The sequence below is a fragment of the Temnothorax longispinosus genome, chromosome 6 (genome assembly GCF_030848805.1).
Source record: "Temnothorax longispinosus isolate EJ_2023e chromosome 6, Tlon_JGU_v1, whole genome shotgun sequence".
Classification (NCBI taxonomy): domain Eukaryota; kingdom Metazoa; phylum Arthropoda; class Insecta; order Hymenoptera; family Formicidae; genus Temnothorax; species Temnothorax longispinosus.
In genome coordinates this window covers 12,751,586-12,778,810 of record NC_092363.1, presented here as the reverse complement: position 1 = coordinate 12,778,810, position 27,225 = coordinate 12,751,586, and the positions used below count along the sequence as shown (strand labels likewise).

General features: G+C 36.2%; 1 protein-coding gene across 4 annotated transcripts in view; it reads left to right on the top strand.

Moving 5' to 3' along the window:
• The window catches only part of LOC139815139 (FHIP family protein AGAP011705), a 197,076-nt gene that overhangs the window by 116,631 nt on the left and 53,220 nt on the right, over window positions 1–27,225 (top strand). For all 4 annotated transcript variants that reach the window (XR_011732674.1, XM_071781805.1, XM_071781806.1 and 1 more), the window contains 2 exons: window positions 20,304–20,471; window positions 20,562–21,824. Coding sequence is in view for 3 of the 4 variants with exons in the window: in XM_071781805.1 (XP_071637906.1) it covers window positions 20,304–20,471; window positions 20,562–21,824 (1,431 nt within the window). In the remaining variant the exon portion in view is untranslated. The remainder of the gene's footprint in view (window positions 1–20,303; window positions 20,472–20,561; window positions 21,825–27,225) is intronic.

The window sequence follows — 27,225 nt, the reverse complement described above, 5'->3', positions numbered from 1 at the left end:
CTCTCTCTCTCTCTCTCTCTCTCTCTCTCTCTCTCTCTGGTGAGTACAGCGTGCACGTCTGTCTTATGCTCCTGCTTTGACCGGATATTTCTCTGCCGTGAGTTGCCTTCGGGCTATTTTGTTGCAGGTGTGAGCATGTTCTTATATAGCTCGTCACGAGCTACTATCATTTTCTCTGCCACTGTCTCTATTCCTGGAAATTGTGTGACGAGTGTTTCTCATTATTCTAACCAAATTTCTGAGAATCATTCTCGAGGATCATGATTTCTTACTGCGCATGAGCCCTGCTATCTGTTCTGCCCCTTCTGCACTTTACTCTCGAGGTGCGCATGACGACCTGCTGGGGCCTGTTGCGTTCTGGGTGTGTGCTGACCTGCGTCTGGAACGGCTGGTGGTGCTGTCGGGTGGGGGTTGGCTATGCCCTGCGAGCGTTCGATCTTGATCTTCGATACGATTGTCGCTAGTGATTGTGCGCGGAGAGAGCTAGCGTGCATTTTATCCGGTCGCTCTACGGTTCAACCTAGGCGTCGTCACTTGCGTTCTTGACGAACTTGCGTGTAATTCTTGCGTTGTGGTCATTGTATAACTACACATGCAGCCTACGTGTTATAAGTGCAGGAAAATCAATTGCTAATAGGTCGATTGAGTGCAAAGAGTGCAGAAAGGCATTTCATCCCGGTTGTATTAGATCCTATTCGATGTCCAAGGAACGCTGAGTCCTGCTGTATTTCTCTCTTAACATCATTGGATATACCCCTCTTACACCAACTCCTGTCACAACCGCGCTTTCATTTGAGTTTGAGAACATGGCTTCTTCTGCTGACTTGCATACTCAGTCGACCTTACTGCCTGCGACAAATGAGCTTCTGCTGGTTTTGATAGAGCAAATGAAATTGTCTGACTCGAAGATCTCAGCTTTTATTGCTAATCAACAAAAAATTAATGACGATATCATGAGATCTGATTTAAGAATCTCTGCTTTTATAGAGAGTCAGGAAAAAACGAATGAAGTTATAATAGCAAAATTAGATCTTATTAATTGCCTATCAGAAACAGTCGCCAACAATTCTCAGCGTATTTCCTCATTGGAACGTGAGAATGAGGCTCTTAAAAAAGAAACTGCATGATTTAAAAATGTCTCGCTCGGAATGTCACGATGTTAGTGCTAATGAATTTATTGTCTCCGGGTTACCGGAGCCGCTTCCGTTATCTCCTTCTGTGGCTGCGCGCAACGTGCTTTCAGCGCTTGATGCTGTTGATGTTTCGCCGCATATTCTTAGTGTAAGAGTTGTCCGCAGGTCTCCCCCTGATTCTGCTTCTTCACACTCTACTGCTTTCTGCAGCTAGTAATTCTTTGTTTATTACTGTGACCTCTAATGCCGTCCGTGATCTAATTATATCTAAGAAGCGAGCTAAGGGTGTTCTTAGGCAGGGAGAGGTCTGCGGAAATGACTCCAGGAGTATTGTATATATTAATGAATTGCTCACTAAGGATGGCTATGAGTTGCTGCAGCGGACCAAGCGTATTGCTAAGGAACGTTCTTTTAAATATGTTTGGATAAGGCATGGGCGGATTTGCGTGAGACGATCAGATGGCTCGTCTATTATTTACATTGATTCAAGCGCCGATCTGATTCGCCTCGATTGACCTCATGAGACGCATCCACTGAGGTGTTCGAGTCGCAATGAGTCTGAGTTTCGAGTTGCTCATTTCATTGCTAATTCTCTTCGTGGTCACATCGAGCTTCTCAGGCTTCACTTCCGAAACTTGCGCCTCAGTACTTAGTTTTATATACACTGTTTTGTTCTCTTTAGAAATACTGCTCCTTATCTTATTCTTTTCACTGAATTCATCGTTAGCCAAGCTGCGTTAGTTCTTAGTTTTTTACAGTGTATATTATTGAGATTGCTGGTTGCTTGCCTTAAGAGAGAGAGCATGCACATCATACTAACTTCTGTTGTTATACTTCGCTTTTGTTATATCACATTGTATCTTTGCATCTCTCACTGTAGCCTTTGCTTTGGGCATAATAAACGTTTATCAAGAAACAGGGAATCAAGATCAAGCTCCTCTCTCTCCCTCCGAGACCTCTGCGTCTCCCGTCCCGATCGCACGGAGAGAGAGATAGAGGAGAGAGACGAGAGAAGAGAGAGAGAGAGAGGGAGAGACGAGCGAATAAATAGGTCTCTCCGAAGAAGAGTAGCAATAGGCTGCTGGTGGGGATGATTAGCAAGTTAGGCGCTGGCGCTCTCCCTCTACATCTACAATGTCTCCTCTCTCTCTCGATATCTCTCTCCCTCTCTCTCTCTCTACTCTCTCTCTCTCTCTCTCTCGATTTCCGTTAGCGCGTGTCGAAGTTCCATCTGCATCTTCAAACTCGACTTCAGATGATTCAGTCGTTCGAGGTGTGTTAATTCGAGATGTTTCGTTTACATCAACGTTTTCTTGTGTATCAGCAATAGAATCTGTTTGTTGTCCAACAGTATTCGGAATCCAATCTTCACTCGTAAGATGAATTTCGTCTCATCAAATATAACGTATTTTCCAAACAGAATTTTCTTCTCTTCGAGACACCAGAGCTTGTATCCATTAGGACAATATCCCACGAAGTAACATTTCTTTGATCTAGATTCAAATTTTCCAGCTACAAGTTCTTTTGGTATGCGTAGATAGGCAACACAACCGAAAACTTTCATTTTCTTAGTATATTTACTGGCTCATCGAACCACAAGTACGCAGATACACCTCTATTCAAAGCGGACGTTGGACTTCTGTTGACAAGATATACAGCTGCCAATACAGCTTCGGACCAAGTTCTTTACCAAGTTTAGAACCCAAGATCATGCATCTCGCTCTTTCAATGACAGTCCTATTCATCCTCTCAGCGACTCCGTTCTGTTGAGGCGTATATCTGATGGTGAATTCAAACTGTATTCGCTTCTCTTCGAAGTATTCCTTTATCTCGTTGGATATGTATTCGCGTCTATTGTCGCATCTAAAACAACTTATTTTTGAATTGAAATATACTGCTATCATTAATTGCTTCGTATTTTTTAAAACATTTCAATATTTCAGTTTTAGACTCAATAGTACCTATATGCAACGGTAAAGTGCGTGTAATCATCGACAAATGTTAATACGTACCTCTTCCTATCGTAAGATATTGGATTTATTGGTCCCATTATGTCGCTATGTACAGCTAAAGTGGTCTTTTTGCCCGAATCCGATGTTGATCATGTAGCAGTTTGGTCTCTGCTTTCCTTCAATACACACCTGACATTTTTCTATCAGCTGTTGTGATGCATCCGTAATTGTTTTCTTATTTTGATCCAAGACCTTCCTGACGCTCTCATAGTTCAGATGTCCGAACCTCTTGTGTCAAATTTCCAGTTCTGTTGCAGCAGTACAAGCATTCACCGTTTCTACATGTTCCAGATTTAGTGCATACAACTGCGTATTCTCTCTGTTTGCAATCTCCACCGTCGTGTTTCCCTTCTTGATTATTCCTCTTCCGTCAGCAAATAGTACTTTGTATCCGTTCATCTCTAATTTACGCACGGATATTAGGTTGTAAGTCAATCCTTGTACAAAGAGTACGTCCTTTATCTTCATAGGAATCTTATTTCCATTCACGTTGCTCACGACGTTGATTTCTCCGGTTTGTTTTGCTCGTAAGTAACCGCCAGATTTAGCGACGTTTATCTTCACCGGTCCAGTGTTACCACGTTTGACAATTGATCACGGCTACTAACAAGATGTTTCGTTGCACCAGAATCTAGGAACCAGCTCGATGTATTCCGTAATTCATGCTCTGTAGTTGTAGCAAAATTGAAAACTGTATCTTCACCTTTAGAAGTGATTTGTGCCGTAGTTCCTTCATTATTTTTAGTTTTTGTTTTTTTCCGACAGTTTGCTCTCTTGTGGTCGCCTGGCAGTCCGCAGTTATGACAATTAAACGTAAATTTCACTTTATTTTTATTAAATTTTTTTCCTGCGTCTTTAGAAGATCCATGTTCTTTTCCATTACCCCCCACACAGCAAAACTTGTTTCAGAAAGCTTTCCGAAAGATAACTTGAAAATTAATATTGAAATGTATAATTGAAATCATTCAGAAATATTTCTGAAACGTTTTATGAAAATCATATATCACTGAAAGCTTTCCAAAAGATAACTTGGCAATTAATATTAAAATGTAACATTAAAATCATTCAGAAGTATTTCTGAAACGTTTCATCGAAATCATTTATGACCCTTTTCACTGAAATATTTCTGAAATATTACGAAACATTTTAGAAAAATATTTTGTACGTAATGTCTAAAATACATATCATTGAAAGCTTTCCGAAAGATAACTCGGACAATAATATTGAAACGTAACATTGAAATTATTCAGAAGTATTTCTGAAACGTTTCATCGAAATCATTTATAATCCTTTTCACTGAAATATTACGAAGCATTTCAGAGAAATATGCAACGACGCCGCTAGGCGGCGCATAATAGTAAGACTAACTCGCAAGTAAATTTCAGTTGGGATCTAATATAAGCAGGCCTTCGGCGAAGCAAAATCATGACTATGATCAAGAATATGTTTTACGAAGGACAGGAAATTGTTCCGGATGATCCTATACAGGGTGATCTGAAACAATTTGATATGAGAAAAAGTATCTGAAATATTTCAAAGATATTTTCGAAGCATTTCAGAGATATTTCTGAAGCATTTCAGAGATATTTATTAGGCATTTCAGAGGTATTTCTTAAGCATTTCAGAGATATTTCTTAAGCATTTCAGAAATATTTCTAAAGCATTTCAGAATTATTTCAGAAATATTTCTGAGATTTCAGAAACATTTGTGAAATCTCAGCTTGGCGGACATTTTAGCTTTCTGAAACATATCTGAAACATGTCTAAAATGTTTTTTTGAAAGGTTTCATATTTCATTGACAGTTTTTTGAAAGCTTTCTGAAATATTTCGATGCTGTGTGGCCGTTAGACGATGAAAAGGTAGTTGTCGACGCATTACTATACTTATTCTTTTCGCATGCAAGTTTTCCATTCCGCTTCAATTCTTCATCGAGTAGTCTCGTTTTCACAAAGCACAACGTTAGTAGCTCTGATGACATAGTTTCTAGTGCTGTTACTACTGTATTATATTCTGTCGGCATCGTGAGTAGAAGATGACATACTATATCCAACTCTTCGAGGGTAGCACCTTTTAGTTAGGGAGCTGGGTGCCAAAATTTCTATATGATTTGTTCATGTGGCAGACATTATTAATAACGATAATTGTATCATAAGAAACATTAAGGACCGCGTCTGCCACCATGGTAGCGCTGCGTTGTCAATTGACAGCGCTTCGAATTTGTTTTAAAAAAAAGGGGGTACTATATGATTTGTTCATGTCTGCCTCTGAGGCTGATGTTCAGAATCCTTCTGAAAACGAAGTAAATCGAAGAGGCAGACATCCAGGGCTCTGACTTTTGTAGTAATCAATTTTTCAAGTTTTTTTTATGATTTAAAAAAGTGTATATGAAGTGCACACTTGGCAGACCTGTTGTTCGATTAAAGACAATGTGAAGGACCACAGAAAATTGTCTGCCAGCATGTTGCCTCTGCGTTGTCAATTGACAGCGCTTCAAAAATGTTAAAAAAAAGGTGTGCTATATCATGTGCTCGAGTCTACCTCTTGGACTAATGTTTAGATTTCTTATAAAAACGAAGAAAATCGATGAGGCAGACATCCAGGCCTCTGATATTCCAAAGGCAAACCATTTGAATATTTTTGCTTTTTTTTGCGAAATTTATTTGCTTTTTTTTACTTTTTCATTACCTGTTAGATTGAGTTAATAAAAATAACTGAAAAAATAATAATAGTAAAACTATTAATAATAACAATAATCAGCCGTAATACCCGTTTTCCCTTGATTCCATGAATAAATTTCAAAAAATTATACAGCTTAAAATCAGTAAGCAAAATGTCTGCCAAATTTTTTTCTTATTCAGGGAGTCATAATGAATCGAATGGACGTAACTCGAACCATGAACAAATGACTTAGTAGAGCTTTTTTTTTTTACATTTTTACAACTACGTCCCGTGATAATGCAGAGCCCTGGATGTCTGCCTCATGGATTTTCTTCGTTTTCAGGGTGATTTTGACCATCAGCCCCAGAGGCAGACATGAACAAATGATTTAGTACCCTTTTTTTTTACAAATTTGAAGCGCTGTAACGCAAAAACGCAGCGACGTAGGATCTTAATTGACTGGACCAAATCGATTCGTATTGATCTGAACTTTAATCCCTATCGATATGAAACATGAACAAATCATATACCGATTTGGCACCCAGCTCCCTAACTATTTGGATTTGAGTTCTCGAATTAATTTATCAAACCTCAAAAAGTGATTAGAGAGATTATCATTACCGGCATCAAATTTCAATGTAAGAAGTGTCTTTCGTATCAAGAACTGACTCGCAATACCTTTTTTTTTTAATGCATTTTCCAAAGATTGCCACACATCACGCGCTATTGCTTTATCTTTCGCATACTCTAAATGACTGTCTGCAATACATTGTATTATTTGCGACTTACATTTTCTGTCCTTTTTCTTATGCTCGATTATCTCGGCTTGCTTCCTCGCTCATGTTTCCGCGTTGTCAGTCGTCTCAATTTGTACCTTTGTATACTCGACTTCAATGTAAGGTGTGAGCTCTAATTCCGATAGCAGGGTCTCGACCCTGAATTTCCAGTCGTCGTAGTTTGTTCCGTCCAACAAGGGAATCCTGTACTTTTCAATTTTTGCCATAACACGTATCGTGCACAGATTTATCTCGTTACAAGTAATACAAGTTTCTCGGGCTTTTCGTATCGCGTAAAGTCTGGGCCCATAATCTGGTGGAATATGGGGATTGGGAACGAAACAGACTGAAGAGACTCTGTTATGCGTGGCTAATATACTTTACTTTAAAAACGTGATCTCAACGGTCTCTTTACAGCGCGAGAGCTTGCGAGGAAGAAGACGGGAACGGACAACGAAAAAAAAAACAATCGCGAAAGTCTTCTTCTTCTTAGTTTAATTGGCTCCTGCCTCTTTTCCGAGGACAATATGGCCAGCCTTTTCCACTGTTTGGTTTGTCTGATCTGAGTGTAGCGTATGGCTGCTACTGGTAGCCGTGTGAATAGACTTAAGCTCGCAATGCGGTGGTCGTGTTTGGATAGGAGGGAGAATATGCGTGGGTTTCTTAAGAATCGGGAAGATGTCATTGCATTGAGATCCCTCACTCAACTGAATTGCTTTTCTTAAATATGCTGCCTGAACATGTGTTAGGGGGCAGTGAGAAATGACATGATTGATGTCTTGTACAGGATCGCCGCAAGCGCATAAGCCATCATCAACAATATTTTTTCGGAATAAACTGTGATTCAAATTATAATGATTCAAATTATAATGATGACTAGTGGATAATGTCTTCGCCTATTTGGATTTTGAATTAATTCAGATTAAAAATTTTCTGTTTGGAGGAAATCGTAAGTTGTGTTTTACTTGGGGATATCTCGAGATCGCGATAATAAAGATAGTTGGAAATATTCGCGAGGGATAACTCGATCCAGCGGATGGCCTTTTTGATCCTAGAAGAGGGAAAGATGACTATATCGTCCGCAAATTGTAAAATCTTCACCTTGGGGTGCAGTAGAGCGGCTATGTTTTTGAGATAAAAGTTAAACAGAAACGGGCTGAGCACCGATCCCTGGGGAGTACCCTTGCGAGAGATGCGAGGAGAGGAAAGCCTCCTTTGGACAACAAATTGAACAATTCTTTCCGAAACAAGGTTCTGCACGAATTGGCACGTTTTGTTCGGAAAATCAGCTAACACTAGATCTTTAACCAAAATAGAGGGGATAACGTTATCAAAAGCACCTTTGATGTCTATAAAGAGGGCTGCGGTGGCCCTACCAAGGAGGTTGTTATTATGGATTTCAGTATTGAGGATTATGAGGTTATCGGAACATGATCGGAATTTGCGGAATCCAAATTGGTGATCCGGAATGAGATTTGATGTGCCAGATTTGACACACCAATGAATGCGGTTCAAGATTATTTCTGGAAGTTTAAGCAAACAGGAGGTGAGAGCAATAGGACGAGCTCCTTTGCCATGGGGTTTGGGAATTAGGTACACTAAAGAATGGGACCAAGTTTCTGGGAAGGTGCCCTCAGCAAAAATATTATTGACGATTCTGAGAAGGAGCTTCTTGAAGGAAATGGGAAGAGCTTTGAGGATTCTATAGTTCGATCGAATCCCGGACTGGAGTTGCTCTTGCTTGTATTGAGAGCGTGATGAAACTTATTGAACTGAAATGGGTTGTCAAGCCATTGGAGAGGACCGTCAAGATTTACTTAGTTGTTGAGGAGGTTAGGACGATCAGCTGTACAAGAAGGGGGAGTTATATTTGACATTGTTTCCTCAGCGAGAGAATCGACGATGAGTCACCGGAGGGGGCTAGTTTGCGGTTGCGGAATTTTTTTATCATTTTCCAGATCGACGGAGTGGGAGTCATGAAGTCTAGCGATTTGCAATAGCTCTTCCATCCTTCCCTTTTAGCCGTTTTCAGAATTTTACGAGTGGCGGTTACTTGTTTGCGGTAGGCTTGGAAATTATCGACGGTAGGGTTTTTACGGTATCTTTTGCACACACTGCTTCTAGCTTTAATCGTCTCCTCACATTCCGCGTTCCACCAGGGGGCGGGGGGCGGTTGTGGGTGCTCTTTTGTTCGATATGGTTACCGTTAATGGAGCTCTTGGATGCGGAAGGAGGTAGGACAACGTCGATGGCTTCTTGCAACGAATTAACGAATGTATCATATTGTTTCAAAGGTTCATTATCAGCGTTACTGCCCACACAGCATCGAAATATTTCAGAAAGCTTTCAAAAAACTGTCAATGAAATATGAAACCTTTCAGAAAAACATTTTAGACATGTTTCAGATATGTTTCAGAAAGCTAAAATGTCCGCCAAGCTGAGATTTCAGAAATGTTTCTGAAATCTCAGAAATATTTCTGAAATAATTCTGAAATGCTTTAGAAATATTTCTGAAATGCTTAAGAAATATCTCTGAAATGCTTAAGAAATACCTCTGAAATGCCTAATAAATATCTCTGAAATGCTTCAGAAATATCTCTGAAATGCTTCGAAAATATCTTTGAAATGTTTCAAAAATATACGGGAAATATTTCAGATACTTTTTCTCATATCAAATTGTTTCGGATCACCCTGTATAGGATCATCCGGAACAATTTCCTGTCCTTCGTAAAACATATTCTTGATCATAGTCATGATTTTGCTTCGCCGAAGGCCTGCTTATATTAGATCCCAACTGAAATTTACTTGCGAGTTAGTCTTACTATTATGCGCCGCCTAGCGGCGTCGTTGCATATTTCTCTGAAATGCTTCGTAATATTTCAGTGAAAAGGGTTATAAATGATTTCGATGAAACGTTTCAGAAATACTTCTGAATAATTTCAATGTTACGTTTCAATATTATTGTCCGAGTTATCTTTCGGAAAGCTTTCAATGATATGTATTTTAGACATTACGTACGAAATATTTTTCTAAAATGTTTCGTAATATTTCAGAAATATTTCAGTGAAAAGGGTCATAAATGATTTCGATGAAACGTTTCAGAAATACTTCTGAATGATTTTAATGTTACATTTTAATATTAATTGCCAAGTTATCTTTTGGAAAGCTTTCAGTGATATATGATTTTCATAAAACGTTTCAGAAATATTTCTGAATGATTTCAATTATACATTTCAATATTAATTTTTAAGTTATCTTTCGGAAAGCTTTCTGAAACAAGTTTTGCTGTGTGGGTGAGGACTAACGTTTCAATTTCATGGGATTTGCTGTGGAGAGAGGAAGTGAGAGCGATGAGTTGTTCTTTAGTTAGTTTGTATTTGTGGGAAAAGATACAATTTGTCTTGACTTTGGCGTTGACTGTAATACCAATCGGGCGATGGTCACTGCCACGCATGTCGTTATATACGCTCATGTTGAGAAGAGGAGCAAAGTTGCAAGAAGCAATGACTAAATCGATTAGGGATGGAGTGATGCCTGGAGGAGGGATAAACGTAGGTGTATTTGGATTAAGTAACATGAAAGGAAAGCGGTCCAGCAAGTCCATAATGACGTGTCCTGCAAAGTTAGAGGAAGGTGCCCCCCAATAAGGGTGGTGAGTATTTAAGTCTCCTAATAACAAGGAATGAGGAAAAGAATTTGCGAGATTGAATATCATTTGTCAGGTTTTCTGTGGACAAACGCCAGTGGGATGCCTGTAAAGTCCGATGAGTGCTGTACTAGTATTATTAACGAATATCTTGATGCCAATGGCTTCAACAGAGTCATCCGCTCTTGAGATGTTATCAAGGTTGATGGGGGAAAAGTTTATATTGTTGCGAATGAGCAAGCCTATGCCTTTGCGACCAATGTCTCGATCTTGACGGATCACTTTGAAACCTAAAATGGGAAAGGAATGAAGAGGGTTGAGGAGGGTTTCCAATAGAAATATAATGTCATGGGATTTCGATAGCTTTTCAATGTCCGGCTTTCTGAAAGCGGCTTCCCTGCAGTTCCAATAAATGATATTAAAACTAGCGGGGGTTGACAAACTAGAGGTGCTGATCGGCATTTAAAGGCCACCTTGAATGATGGTGCACAACTGAAGCACCGTCTTATAAAATTGTAAATCCTTGATTGCAGGGTAAAATTCGGGAAGGTTGCGAACAAAATTGATAATAATTTTAATGAGGCCAAGAAGGGACTCAAAAGAAAAGGAAAAGTTAGAATTAGAAAGCGGATTGCTTGTCCTATCGTTAACCAGCGAGTTGCCATAAAGGAGATTGAGAGCCATATGTTTGCTCCCTGCCGTATGGGGAATTAAGGCAGACGTTGTGTGCCTTTTTGAGATTGCACTGTCTAATATTGGAGTTAATTTATTGGGAACGACTTTTTGGAGAAATACGCTGAGGAGAGGGAGGGCACAAATTATTTTGACTACGACAACCGTTTTTTAAGATCCCTGCATACGACTGAGATGCAGGGGGGGGAAGTGCTATTAATCCGAGGAATTCAGGGAACTGGAAAGAGAAGGATAAGAGTCCGAAGAACTGAAATCCAAGGGTGGAGAATAAATTGAAGCTTGATAATTTTCTATTTTGTTGCGAGCCTCTAAATAAGGAATGTTTTGTTCAGCTGCAATTTAAACAATTCGTCTTTGTTCAATATAGACGGGACAAGTTGACGCTGTGGGGAGGTGTTCACCCTTGCAATTGATACACAAGGGAGGTAAATTGATTCTGAGGCAATCCTCTTTTTTGGCATACGGCTCTAGCGTACATCTGCCGCAGCGCGCCTTACTGCGGCAGTTCGAACTGATGTGTCTGAATCGGAAACATGAGAAGCATATTTGAACTTGCGGAATGTAAGACTCTACTTTAAGCTTAGTTTTAAAAATGGAAATCTCCGAGGGGAGAAGTTGGCCTTCAAATTTAATTAGAATTGTTTTAGAGGGTTCAAACATTGATTCTCCGTTTCTTCTAATGCGACGGTTAAGACGCTGAATGGAGATAATTTTTGCGGAAGATTCTATTTCCTGCATTATTTTCTTGTCTGTGAAACATAACGGGATGTCCTTGACGAGAGCAATACGCATGATTTTAAACGACGCGTGACTATGAAAGCTATCAGATTGTGTTTTTTCAGAGCCGGGTGACCGATGACTCGATTAGCTGCTTGGTATGATTCAAACTTAGCGCGGACCTTATTATTTCTGATCGTATGAATTTCTACAATGTTTTCGTCTAATTCGTTAATGATTTTGGAGATTAAAAGAGAATCTGGGGCGATGTTAGATTCCGCGTACTGGAAGTGTACAAGGAACGGCGGCAAATCAGTGGCGGAATAGCGATTAGCTTCTCTACGGTACTTTTTGTTAGACGGAACAGAGGAGGAGAGGGACGATCCCTCCTCGATTATTGTCGAGCTATCTTCGGTTGCGCGCTTAACACCCCTCCTCACCTCAGGAACACACTCGACATCCATGCCCGAACCCGAGGGGGAATTGTTATCTTTGTTATGATCGGACAGAATAGCAATAGACGGCTTCGTTGTATCACTATTTTGATCTACGGGAATCGAGTTGTTTTCTTTCTCTTGCTCGGTGTAATCTGATATCGCACGTGTCGAGGCTGTTACCGCGCGGCTTTCATTGCCCAAAACGGTCATGTTAGGTTTATAAGGAACTAGCTGGTTACCCGGGCTTCGCCCCGAAGGACATATGTAATAAGACACACAAATAGATAATATCATATATTTATATTTTACGCCAATAGATCAAAATCGGTTCAATACTTTTCGAAATATAAAAGCAAACATACATACACACCTATTTATTTCAAGTATCATGTAAGTGAGGTTTGCTTTATTAAAATTTATAAATTCTTATTTAAACTCACAATAACTGAATTCTTCCATTGCGTTGACGAATACGTTATTTCTTGGAGTATTGAAAATAATATTTCTCAAATTGACAATTAATAAATGAAATCAGCCACTAATTTATTGATTTAAACGATTGCATTCAGATTTTTAAACGATTGCATTCAGATTAGACTTTGCTACATAATTTACTGGTTTTTTATTAGCAATTTAATCCACAAAAATACTATAAATTGAAAAATATCACTTTTTTTAAAAAGAACCGCCAAATTAAATTGCCCTATAGCACAAACATCGGTAACGAAAAATTATATACTTTATAGCACTCCCCGGAAAATTCTACCCCTACTTCATATAGATATCTTTGAAATTCAGTCAATTATTTCCGGAAAAATTGGAAAAATTTTGGAACCGGTTTCCAAAATACAAATTCATTAAAATTCGATCAATTATTTCCCGAAAAATTTGAAAAATTTTTGATACCGGTTTCCAAAAAATCGGTAACGAAAAATTATACACTTTATAGCACTCCCCGGAAAATTCTACCCCTGTTTTATATACAATTTATTAAAATTCGGTCAATTATTTTCCGAAAAATTAGAAAAACCGGTTTCCAGAAAATAGATAACGAAAAATTATACACTCTATAGCACTCCCCGGAAAATTCTACCTTTATTTTATATGGTTTTAATACAAATTCGGTCTAATAGTTTTTAAGTTAAAAACGTTCAAACATACACCACCTGTAAGAATTAAAAAAATTAAAAAATCGGTTTCCAAAAAATTAGATAACGAAAAACTATACACTCTATAGCACTCGCCGGAAAATTCTATCCCTATTTTATATGGTTTTAATACAAATTCGGTCCAATAGTTTTTAAATTAATAACGTTTTTTTTTTTTTAATTTTTCTAATTCGTACGGGTGGTGTATGTTTGAACGTTTTTAACTTAAAAACTATTGGACCGAATTTGTATTAAAACCATATAAAATAGAGGTAGAATTTTCCGGGGAGTGCTATAAAGTGTATAGTTTTTTGTTATCTATTTTCTGGAAACCAATTTTTTTAATTTTTTTACCCGTAAGAATTAGATAAATTAAAAAAATCGGTTTCCAGAAAACCGGTAACAAAAAACTACACACTCTATAGCACTCCCCGGAAAATTCTACCCCTATTTCATATACTTGTAGTAAAAATTCGGTCCAATAGTTTTCAAGTTAATAACGTTCAAACACACACCACCCGTAAGAATTTTATATAATAGTATAGATAATAGTATAGATTATCGAATTGTTACCGGGGCGGGGGGAGGGGGTGGAGACCCATCTTTTCCCTTTACTGTCTTGGAATTGCGACTCGTGTGCTTCTTAACTTTACTTTTTCTCCCCATGAGTTCGTCTAAGCTATCTTGCGAATCGTTTGCCGAATCCTCAGAATGATTACGTTCCCCCGACGGAGAGCGAGAGCGACTTAATGGGGAATTGGTGAGGCTCGCGGGCAAGCGGCTTGAAATCGGTTCACAAATATCAAAGCTATTGGCAAAATTGTTGAACTCACTTAAGGGGATCCTATAGCCGGGTCTGTAATACCGAAATTTGTTTTAACCTCAACTTGCGAAAACATTCGCTTTATATAAAAATTCTACAATGTATTGTTACAAAAGACTGAGGCGTAGCCAGCGGATTACATCTAAAAATACGATACCGTTGTCAGAATTAGGTTTAGACTCTAAACAAAAAAGTTATCTGTGAAAATTGATTATTGCAAACGTACACTAAAAGTGGGGCGCGTGCACTTTGACACTGCGTACGCACGCGCACACAGACACACACGTGAAAGGCAAGGAAACTCACGTAAATCAAGCACCTCAAAAGGATGAAAGCCCCGCCACGTCCATGTTGTTCATCCTGGGTAATGCTAAACACGGGAAAATGCGTGCCAGTCAGTTTGGATCTGGTTTGCCATCAAACAGAATCAGTCCAGAAAACGGATAAAAACAAGAAGATAGTACGTGTATACTTGGACCCCCCCCCCCCCCCCCACAAACACACATACACACACAGATCAGACCCCCACTACGTCACATTCTATACGTTTATTCACGATATCATTAATTTTTTCCATTTTAGTCGCAATTCTGGGTCCGCCATTTTGAATTGTCAAAAAGGTCATATAACATTAAAAACACTTCAACGAAAATTTTAAGCCCTTTTAAAGCACTGTATCTCAAAAATTGAAGTGGGCAAGAGGGGGTGGCCTTTTTGTATGTGACGGAGAACGCCCCATATCTATCTATATATATAAGTACCGTCGTCTGTATGTATGTATGTATGTATGTCTGTCTGTCTGACCGCGAACTACTCATTCGTTAGTGGACCGAATTTTTATCAAGCGTACATGAAATAGGGGTAGAATTTTCCGGGGAGTGTCATAAAGTGTATAGTATTTTGCTACCGATTTTCTGGAAACCGATTTTTCTAATTTTTCTAATTTTTCGGGAAATAATCGACCGAATTTAAAAGAATTATATATGAAACAGAGGTAGAATTTTCCGGGGAGCGCTATAAAGTGTATAATTTTTCGTTACTGATCTTTTTGGAAACCGGTTACAAAATTTTTCCAATTTTTCGGAAATTAATTGACCGAATCTTAAAAAATTATATGAAGTAGGGGTAGAATTTCCCGGGGATTGCCATAAAGTGTATAATTTTTCGTTACCAATTTTTAGGGAAATCGGTATCAGAAAATTTTCCAATTTTTCGGAAATTAATTGACCGAATCTTAAACAATTGTATATGAAGTAGAGGTAGAATTTTCTGGGGAGTGCTATAAAGTGTATTATTTTTCGTTACCGATCTTTTTGGAAACCGGTTACAAAATTTTTCCAATTTCTCGGGAAATAATTGAATCTTAAAGAATTACATATGAAATAAAGGTAGAATTTCCCCGGGATTGCTATAAAGTGTACAATTTTTTGTTACCGATTTTTTTGGGAACCGGTCACAAATTTTTTCCAATTTTTTGGGAATTAATTGACCAAATCTTAAAAAATTATATATGAAATAGGAGTTGTGTCAAAATTTTTTTAATTTTTTGAGAATAAGTTTAATTTTTTATTAATAGATAATATAATTTTTCATTAATGAATTGATTTTCTTGAAACCGGTTACAAAGTTTTTCCAATTTTTCTAAAAGGGTTTCCGATTTTTGTTTAAAAAAATGTACGTGATTGTTCTAATTTCCTCAAATTTTGAGATATTAGCTGAATTTTTTTAGAGATAATATTTCGTTACCTTCTTAAAAACAATGCCCAAATTTTTCTAATTTTTCGGGGATGGCAAAGACGTGTATAATTTTTCATAATCGATTTTTTGGAAACCGGTTTCAAAATTTTTTAATTTTTTGAGAATGGCTACGATGAGTTTATAAAAAAATTGCTAATAATAAAGGGGTTTCCAATTTCTGCTCCAATTTCCGTAAATTTTTAGATATCAAGCTGAATTTTTTTTATGGATAATTTTTTGTGGAAACCGGTTACGAAATTTTTTAAATTTCTCGGGAGTTAATTGATCGAATTTCAAAGAATTGTATATTAAATAAAGGTAGAATTTCCTGGCGTTTGCTATAAAGTGTATAATTTTTTGTTACCGATCTTTTGGGAAACCGGTTACGAAATTTTTTCAATTTTTTGGGAATTAATTGACCGAATCTTAAAGAATTATATATGAAATAGAGGTAAAATTTCCCGGGAATTGTTATAATTAAAGTGTATAATTTTTCGTTACCGATTTGTTTGGGAACCGGTTACAAAATTTTTCCAATTTTTCGGGAATTAATTGACCAAACCTTAAAGAATTATATATGAAATAGAGTCAAGTGTCAAAATTTTTTTAATTTTTGGAGGATAAGTTTAATTTTTTATTAATAGATAATTTTTCATTAAGAATTAATTTTCTTGAAACCGGCGCCAAAATTTCTCTAATTTTTTGATGATTTCGAAAAGAGAAAATAAAATGGAAGAAAATGAAAGAGAGTTAATAATGGCGGGTCAACGGAGGGTAAAAACGTTCGAGGCGCGAGCAAAAATAAAATTTAAAGACTAATATAAGGGATTACATTTTTGAAATATTTGACAATATGCTAATCTGCATCTATAATATTATCTATTATTTTTTATTTTTTAAAAAAGAATTTGAAGATGTAGGTTAGAGTTTGAGGAGAAAGAATATCAAAGGTGCTCCTAATTAATGAGTGAGTTTGGGGAGAGGGGAATAGATTTTGAGCCCGAAGCGCGGGCGAAAAATTTAGTATTATGTATGTCGCAGCCCTTTTGCGAAATCAGCCTTTTTGCAAAAAAACTAGCCTGTTTGCAAAAAGTCGTCTTTTTGCGAAACCATTCATTAGTTGTCAATAAGGCTGACACACTTTAGACTTTTTGCAAAAAGCCTAACTAGCACCAGCCTCATTGGTGATGCACGTTTTGCAATGTGGCTAACAAGACGTCTAGCCTTTTTGCATACAGCCTAAAATCCCGTCCGATTGACGAAATATTGTTTTGGTAATTATACAGTTTAGGGGCCTCACCTCTAATATCGATGAAATTATACTCAATCGGCGCGTTTTTGCACGAAACGAAAGAATCTGGCAGAAAAAAGGATAATTATACAGTAATACGGACCACCCTCCGTGACATATGTTGTCAAGGTCACCCTCCTGAGTGACCTTCAGAAATTTTTAGCCGGCGGTCGTTATTTGTTGAAAAGTTATTAACAAAAAAAGTTTGGAAAATATAGCAGCTATTTTGAGTATTGGAAGGCATAAATGACTAATATATATGTCGACATAGTTCACGCATTACACTTGCCACGCGAAATATTCTTTCGGCGTATAGATTAGTGATGCGCTTTAAAAGTATTTAAGTGTTTAAAGCGCGTCAACTAACCTATGTAGATTAGTGACGCGCTTTAAAAATATTTAAATGTTTAAAGCGCGTCAACTAACCTACATAGGTTACACTTAAATACTTTTAAAGCGCGTCACTAATCTATACGTCGAAAGAATATTTCACGCAAAACGAGATATTCTCTACTTAAAAAAAAAGACGTAATATTGGTCGTTTATGCTTCTCAATACTCAAAATAGCTGCTATAATTTCGAAACTTTTTTTGTTAATAACTTTTTAACGAATAACGACCGACGGCTAAAAACTTCCGAAGGTCACTCAGGAAGGTGACAACATATCTCAAGGTCAAGGTCATCGGAGAGTGGTCCGTATTACTGTATAATTACCGAAAAAAGTGTCGCTCTGCCCCGCGACGCGAGATATTAAATGTTAAAGTTGACAGGAATCAGGTTTTGCGTGCGTGCGTGCGTGCGTGCGTGCGTGCGGCGCGCACTTTATTAAGTTGGAATACATGTATATACGTATATACATTGTAATTCGTTACTTCTGTAACTATTAATTCTCTATTTGCGCACCACGTACCGCGCTTGACTCGTATCGCCGTCTTTTAATTAATTTATTGACATTTCACGAGTCTAATGATATATTTGAATTTTACTTCCCTTAGCACTGACATAAACTAGTAAATTTCTCAAACTTTTCTTGTTCATAACTTTTAAATAGGCAATGACCGCCGATTAAGTTATAAAGAAAAGTTACTCAAGATTACGTCCTTGACAACATATGTCAAGGTCATTGAAATCAGTGAGGTTGCCCTCTTTCTGTATAATTACCATATTTTTTATTTTTTGATTATTAAGGTGATGTAAAAAGGAAATTTTTTTTACCGATAGTTTAATTCATACAAGAAGAGGTTAAATAAATAATAACCATGGTTTAAAAAAATTACAAAATATATTTATTTATCTTTATACATCACAGCAAATGTTTGCATTTTAAAATATTATGTTTCTTTATAAATTTGTTTAAAAACTTTTCGATATCTATATCATCAATCATCTCATGATAAATATTTAACGTTGAAATGTCATTTAATTTTGAGACATTGTTGATCTTACAATTAGATAGATTTTTAATCTCCTAAAATGTCGAAAATGACCGACCGTTCGAATATGAGAATGCTGAAAAAATGTGGTCATTAAAAGTTTGACCAATTTCCTGGATTGAGAGAAAATTGGTCAAACTTCTGGCTTCTCTTTTAAGTACAATATTACATGTCTCAGTTGTAGTTTATTGCTCAACTTATTTTTATCTTCTTCCACTAAAAGAAATCGCTTTTCAGCCTTTACTTTCACTTTCTTCGATTTAGTTTAAAAAAAATTATCTGTTTATGAGTCTCAGGATTTCCATACCTATTCATGAGTGAGGTTTGGATTTATCCAGACCATCCAGAGGGGTAGTGCTGTTTGAAATTGTTGACAGTGCCTGGTTTGGACTTTTATTTATGGGGACATTTAAAGAGCATGGTGTATGCCACATCAGTTGACACATTGGATGAAAGCTGATACAGAAAATTGAAAACTTTTGTCAACAAATACGAAATAAAACTGGAATTTTTAAACGTTCAATCTTTAATGAGAAGCGTGCCGAATTGTGTGTTGAAATGAATGAAGGGTACATCAAACATCTGTTGTATATTAAATTTGTTTTTTATTTATTACAGCAGAAAATGCTTTATAACTTGGAAATAAATTGTTTTTGGAGTAATGCTTGTTAAGACTTTTTGGTATGTTTTTACAAGTACTATACATACTCCTAAAATTTAATACCATTTTTTTAGAACACCCTGTATACAGGGTGTTCGGAAATTCAACCAACAAACTTTCAGAGATTGTCGGAGGCACTATAAAGGTCATTTTTTGCTAAAGAACCTGGAGTCGGAAATGTATCGTTACATCGCTACTGCTTATGAGTGATGTTATGAGAAGAGTGTCTTAGGCCGGTATTCATAGTTGAATCTTATATTTAAGACCATCTTAAGTACGATCTTAAGATGTTACGAACCAATCACAGAGCCATATTAGCATCTTAAGACATTACTTAGACTGTCTTGAAATTAAAATCCGACTATGAATACGGACCTTAGCTTAGAACAGGTGCTCGAAGTGTCGTCCCCCATGATCTTTGCATAGACGATAGCGCCAAACCATGGACCGGCAGACTCTGGTGAACACACTAGGATCATCCTTGATTTCACCTCAGAGCCTTTTGCCGCTGACGTTCCCGACGCCATAGCGATGTAACAATGCGTTTCTGACCCCGGGTCCATTTGCAAAAAAGTGATCCTTATGATGCCCCCGACAATCTCTGAAAGTTTGTCGGGTCAATTTCCGAACATCCTGTATTATACATATATCGTTTTTGCATAAAAAGAATTTAATAAGATTTGTATTCTTTATTTTATTGAACGATTATTATTGAAACAAACTGTCATTTATTTGTATCTATACAAATTTGTATCTATACAAATAAATGACAGTTTGTTTCATTAATTGTTTTCACCTGATGAAAGTAATATTTTGAAAGTATATAAGGAGTAAGAAAATTTCGATCATCATTTATCGAAATAAGATATCGTTTATTTGAATCAAAATACTTGCATAATTTTATAAATAATTTTCGATGTAGGCTGTTAAAAAAATCAAAGACATAAGTATTAACAAAAGAGATTTATAAATTGGTAACACAATTATAAAGTATTATCTTACTAATTACTAACATATTGTTTATAATTTATTAATTATTTTTAAAAAATTGTCTAAATTGTATATTGTGTATGAGTGTGTGTGTGTGTGTGTGTGTGTTTAAATTTTTATTTTAATTTTTTGAAAAAATATTTGCAGACGACCGTGGAAGAATTGGTTACAGCAACAGCTTATTTTGATTTATTTCTTCGATCTGTAACCGATCCTGGTTTGTTGAAATCACTTGTTAGATTTCTATTAGAAGATAATTACGATGACTGTAGAATACTGGATAGCTTAATACAGAGGATTTCTTCTCGATCGAGGGTAAATTACAAATCGTTCATTCTTACAAACCATCTGACAAAATATTTTTTAAATATTAATTTGTTTCTAACATTTTACTTTTCAATTTAGTTGTGCATAGTTACTCTGGCATTGTTTGAAACTCTGGTTAATTTAAATTGCGAAGATGTTATGTTGGAATTATGTTTGGGTGCATTAAATCCATGTTCACATGTAATGCTTTCTCAACGTAGCCGACTGAGGGATATAGATCCTTTTGGACGTGCAGCAGAAAAATTTTTATCCCTAACACCATGTTGCTGCTCCGTATTTACATTGGAGTCGCAAACGAATTCTTTACCTAGCACCGTATCATCCACTTATGATAAATATGGATATATCCCATCCGATTCCATGAAATCACTACCAGCATCGATAAATTACGGTACGAGATTATCAGATAGCTTATATGGAAATTATCATGCGTATCTCTGTGATGCCAGACAAAAGATCAAAGCTTGCCGTAATGCGTGTTCCAATTGGTCTTGCCAGTACGATGGTAATTTACTTCGAAATAGCAATACTAGTAGCATGACTACGTTGATAGATGAAAATATTATATCTGATCAATCACAGAAAAAAACAGAAAAATCTAGAACATTGGAAATGATTAAAAATACAATAAAATCGTGCAAAAATGATGATGGTACATCACTGGATAATGTATTACTTAATATTCAATCTTTGTTAGAGGGCAAAGATTTAAACAGCAATGAACATAATATTAAAAACGAATTGAATACGGATATTGCACTATCTCTCGACGAACAGGCGCAATTGGATGCCGATATTGCAGAGCTATTGAACGAAAGTATCGGAATGACAGAATATACAGAGGAGACCTTAGATAAGAAGGAATCCGATAGCTGCATAGACGATTCGACTACGGCTATGAATTCGCTTATGTCACTGGGTGAGAGCAGCGGCTATGAAAGTTTTGCATTTAAAGGATCGCCAGAGTCAACGCCAGATAACGAAACCAGCGAGGATCGTATGAGTGAACCTGAAAAAACACACATTGTAATTGAGAAAGAGGTTGATGATGTCGCTATGCGTAATGTCGGAGAATCGAATCCCCCAACTGCAGAAACGTCAAGTAAATTAAATAAGGACATTTCGTATCGACAAGATGTGTTTAATGGACAGCCAAATGTCGGCATATTTTTAGATGTGGTTTTACGGAAACTCGAATGTATGACAAGCAATAATTTGTATGTCAATTTACACCTCACGGGCCTCATTAGCAGATTGGCCATATACCCGCAACCTTTATTGCAATCGTTTCTGCTGAACCATTCTCTTGTATTTCAACCCAGCATCAGATCTTTATTTCAGGTATATATTTGTCGAGTTGTGATTGCATTTATGATTAAAATGTATTATAAAATATTAAAATAATTAATAATCGAAAATTAGGCGATCCAACTGTCAACAAATTCTTCTATATTTAAAACTTACGACGTTTCGACCATAATATCGTCCTTTTCAAGTGAGAGATTTACAAACTCTAGCAAACATATACGCAGAAATGTACGCAGAAAACATCGTACGTGGCCAGACGTGTATCCTAACTGGTCCTAACGTACGATGTTTTCTGCGTACATTTCTGCGTATATGTTTACTGGAGTTTTTAAATCTCTCACTTGAAAAGGACCAGATTATGGTCTAAACGTCGTGAGTTTTAATATATAGATGAATTTTGGTCCAGTTTGGTCGCCTAATTTTCGATTATTAAATATTTACTGGCGAAGAAAAAATTTCTGTCATTATTAAAATAATTATTTTTTTATATATTTTTTTATATAAAACAAGTGAATAAAATAAACAATAATTAGTTTATTTATAGAAAGATTAAATTAAAGCTAATACAAATTTGTAAGCGTAGATTTGTGTAATATAATTATATTTTTGGTAATTATCTAGTTTAGCAGAGCAGGCTCCGATGACCTTGACTTTGACATATGTTGTCAAAGTCACCCTTCTGAGTGAACTTCAGAAGGTCTTAGCCGGCGGTCGTCTTTTATTAAAAAGTTATTAACAAAAAAAGTTTGAAAAATACAGCAGTTATTTTGAATATTGAAAGGCATAAACGGCTAATATGTATGTGGAAATAGTACTGTATAAACAAAAAAAAGTCATTTAATGCAGTGAATTATTAATATATTAAACAGTATTTCGTTAAAGCAGAGAATACTTGGTATAGAAAAGTATATATACAATTTTATATGTTAGAAAGCATGAATACAAAGTATTCTCTGCTTTAACCATAATTGTATGATTATAATTGTAAATATTATTTATTGAATGCGGGGAAGGCCCACCCCTGCCCACACGTGTACATATGTAGAACGAGGTCTATAAGGGAAGTAATTTACTAATATGTATATAGACAGTACAGATGTAGACGGGAAGGCGCTACCTTCCCCCACAGAAGTGGATGAGGATGCGTGGAAAGTTGAAAACCCCAACTGTAGAATGATAGACCTCGTTTTGCCTTAAAAGCGAGGGTGAAGTGGAGTGGGGTGGGATGGATCTTGTTTGCGAAAAATACAATGCTGTCCAGAGAATCATTTACACGAAACGAGGTCTATCATTTTACGGTTCGGGTTTTCAACTTTCCACGCAAACCGAGGTCTACCCCCAACTAACCCTGCTACGGGAGGAGGAGCTGTAGTTCCTCCCCTGCCTACATGTGTACTATCTATACACACATATCACCAAATTACTTCCCTTAGCACTGACACAAACTGTTATATTTCTTAAACTTTTGTTAATAACTTTTTGTTGTTAATAACTTTTTTGTTAATAACTTTTGTTAATAACTTTTTAATAAAAACTGTCCGCCGGCTAAAACCTTATAAAGGTCATTCAAGAAGGGTGACAATGACCTTGATAACATATGTCAAGGTCAAGGTCATCGGAACCTGCTCCGCTAAACTATATAATTACCTTTTTTATATTCATAATATTTTATATATTTGTATAATATTTTCTATACTTGAATTATACTGGAACAAGTTGCGACCTCTATTCTCTCTTCAGCCAAAATATAATCTTAACAATGAAATCAGAACACATCTTTTTGTAATACACTAGGCATCATAGACAAGCGCTTCGCGCGCGCTATTTAGCTTTAACATTATGCTATTACTTGACAGCTGCTCATGAAGTAAGTGCAGCGAGAGAACCAATCGGCATCGCGAAAAAAGCGACAACAATAATATGGACTAGATAGATTATAGCGCGCGTTTCGCGCGCGCCTTGTGATGTTTTTTATTTGTTATTATCTATGCAAAAAACATTTATGTCACACGTGCATGGAAAGTGGCCCATTACGCGCGCGCCATCTGTGCGACAAATAGCCAATTTCACACGCGAGAAATTCCCCAATCAAACCCGTGCAGGAATGAGATATTCCCGCACGCGCGTAATGGGCCACTTTCCACGCACTTTGTAATATAAAATAGGGTGTGTAACACGTGCGGGTTGAGAATTGGACACAAGTGCGGAGTGGACGCACGAGCCGTGCCCGCACTTGTTACACAAATAACTATTGTACACTCGATCAATCGACTGAATCGAGACGACCAATCACGTTTGCAATAACACGACAACAATTGCAAACGCGATTTGGCCAACTTCAGGGTTTTATACCGCTTTTATAAGAGGATGGATGGATTTGTTGAAAATTCCCTCTCCATCATGATTCAATAGTCAATATAAATAATGTAAATCGTATAATATTTTTAAGATTTGTTGTCGCAAAGATAAAATTGATATCTTTTTCAAGACTTTTTCAAGTCTTTAACAAATTTTCCTGTACTAACTAAATATGCTTGGTTATATAATTTTGTGTCTTAAATTCAGTCTCTCCTTTTGTATTTTATACAGAGTATTTCTAAAATCGGACTCTTATGATTTGACAATTCTTAATCTAATTGTAAGATCTTCGTGTTTTTTCTAATCAAAATTGTGATTATTTGTGATTATTTTTTTCAGAGACATGATCTATTATAACTAAATATTAAAATTTATTATATTTTTTGAAAAAAGTTTCTTTGTATTCAATTTACTCTCGTTATTAATTGATATTTTGTCTGTTTACGATTTACGCGACACATCTTTACATTTTATTACGAGTTGTATTTGATGATTTCTCCACACGAGGTCACTTATCATATTTATAAGTCAATAGTAACATTAGGGTACAAAATATGTCTTATAACAGTGTTGCTATACAGAAAAAAGGATTAGCTACTATAGTAAATCTATTCGTAAAATATGGGATAACTAACATTTTTTGCAGCGAGAGCTATAATTTTGCAATAATAGCAAAACCTTTTGTGAAAGTTTTGTTAAACATTTTGCTACTTAATAATATTTAATTGCAAAAAGATTTTGCTACCATTGCTAAATTATATATAGCTCTCGCTGCAAAAAATGTTAGTTATCCCATATTTTACGATTTGCTATAGTAACTAATCCCCCTTATAAAAATTTTTCACCGTTTTTGGACCGTTTTTGGACCGCGAGAACGGTCAGTTTGAGTAGTAAAAACGTGCATTTGGTTCAATGAGTACGACCCGTTTTTGGGGCGTAAAGGGTCCCTTTTGCTTAAAAACGAGTGGTTAAAGCGGATTGCGTACGAGTATATCCGAGTAGTAATAACGTATTCTTATGAGTATTTTTGAGTGGTAAATACGTGCTGTGTGCGACATCGGTCCAATGCTACGTGCCAGTATCGAGCCAGTATCGAGCCGACACTGATTTCCGATATTCACCCGACATAAAAAAATTATTTATTTTGAAATTTTATTACTATTTTTAACTAAATTTGTTTCTTAAAATGCAGTCTATGATTATAAATATTTTCTCGTATTTAAAAAACACATATAAAAACACACTTACCTTGGTGGGATTCGAACTCCGGGGCCTCTGGATCGTGAGCCTTACGTGGTAGACTACTTCTTAATTTGATATAAGTGTTATATATAATCTACACATGTCATAACCAGCGCAGATATATAATTTTTCAAAAATTATCTTAAGAAACAAATTTAGTTTAAAAAGAGCGAAAAAAGAGTAATAAAATTTTGAATTGAACATATGATATAATATTTCTTAATGTCGGGTGAATGTTAGAAACCAGTGCCGGGTTATTACGAAATTTTGTGTTCGTAAATATATTTATAAAGTTAAAACATCCTTATCAAATCCTTACAAGGGCCTTATTAGATAAAAATAGGAAATCTTTCTTATGGAATCCCTAATAAATAATGATCGGAACCTCATTAAGTTAAAATAAGGAAACCTTTCTTATGGCATCCCTAATAACTAATGATCGGGGCCTTATGTTATGTAAGGCCATCCCTAACAAATTTCTACACGGGATATTGCACTTATAGAAACGTTCAATGCAAATTTCTCGCGACTATTTGAATATTACATCGTACCACTTATCTATTAGTGAAGGATAAAATAGTGTAAGTACTAAAACATTTAACCCTTACGGTGCAGTTTGAAAAGGTTTTTAAGTTTGTAGAGAATAAAGGTACTTCAATTTAGAGATAAGGAGGAGATAAGGAGTGGGAGTCTTTCAGAATTTATGAGAAATTTTGATGGATAGAAATCGAGCTGACTTGAAATCCCCCTGTATGTAACATAAGGGTTAAAATCGGGCGAAATTCGCGGATATTTTCTTGTGAGTAAAAAGGAACGTACTAAACGTATTGGTCACTCATCAACTGAAAAATGAGTATTGAAAACGGACAACCTACTTCGTCCTCATCTTTGTGAGTAAGAAAGGAACGTATTAACGTGTTGTCACTCATCGATTGAAAAAACAAATATTAAAACGGACAATCTACTCAAAAATACTCATACGCATACTCGCGTATACTTATCATGTTCTTTCGCAGTAGACTGCGCGTGCTTGAGAGTGCAAGAAACGGACACAAAAATGATAAAACGGGTTAAAAACGGGCTAAAAACAATCTATATGAGGTGTAAAAGCTGTGAAATATTTTTGTAAGGGCCTTTTTCCGTGTATAATTTATTATTTATAACCCTCGTACATATGTACATTAAGGGCCGGTTGTTCCAATCTGTTGGTAAATTACCTAATTTAAATCATATATATGTATTTGTTTATCCTTTACATTAGATAAAGATAGACATATAATTTAACTGTTAGTTAGCTTACCACAAATTTGGAACAACCAGCCGTATACAATTCTGAGAGTAATGCATTAAATCTTGTGTGTTTAATGAATATTTAATTAATTAAATGTCAATCTCTCTCTCTCTTCCCTCCTCTCCCCCCATTCTTAGATCTTATCCTAAAATGCAGCTCTGTTTTCCTCGTAATTATATTATATAGTTTAAAGTGGGTAATGCAAAACTTTGCATGGTTTTTTAGCCTTATTTTAAGAATATTTTGTTTTATTTTTTAAGTAACAAAATGTTCTTCTTTCTTATATTATATCTTAGTCCACTAAAAATTCGCAAGAAAAACCACATATGATGTAAATGACTAGCTGATCTAGCTATTCTAGGTATTTGAAACGCAGAAACCCAAAAATTGTTTTTTCAGGAGAGTGTGGCTATCGTTTGAACTGGAACTAAATCAGTATTTCCATTCTGAATAATAATATATGGTGGCCTTTTTATTAAAAATATTATAGTTTTCCTCAAATTTTGTTAATATTTTATTTTCACAAAACAACAACCCGTTGAC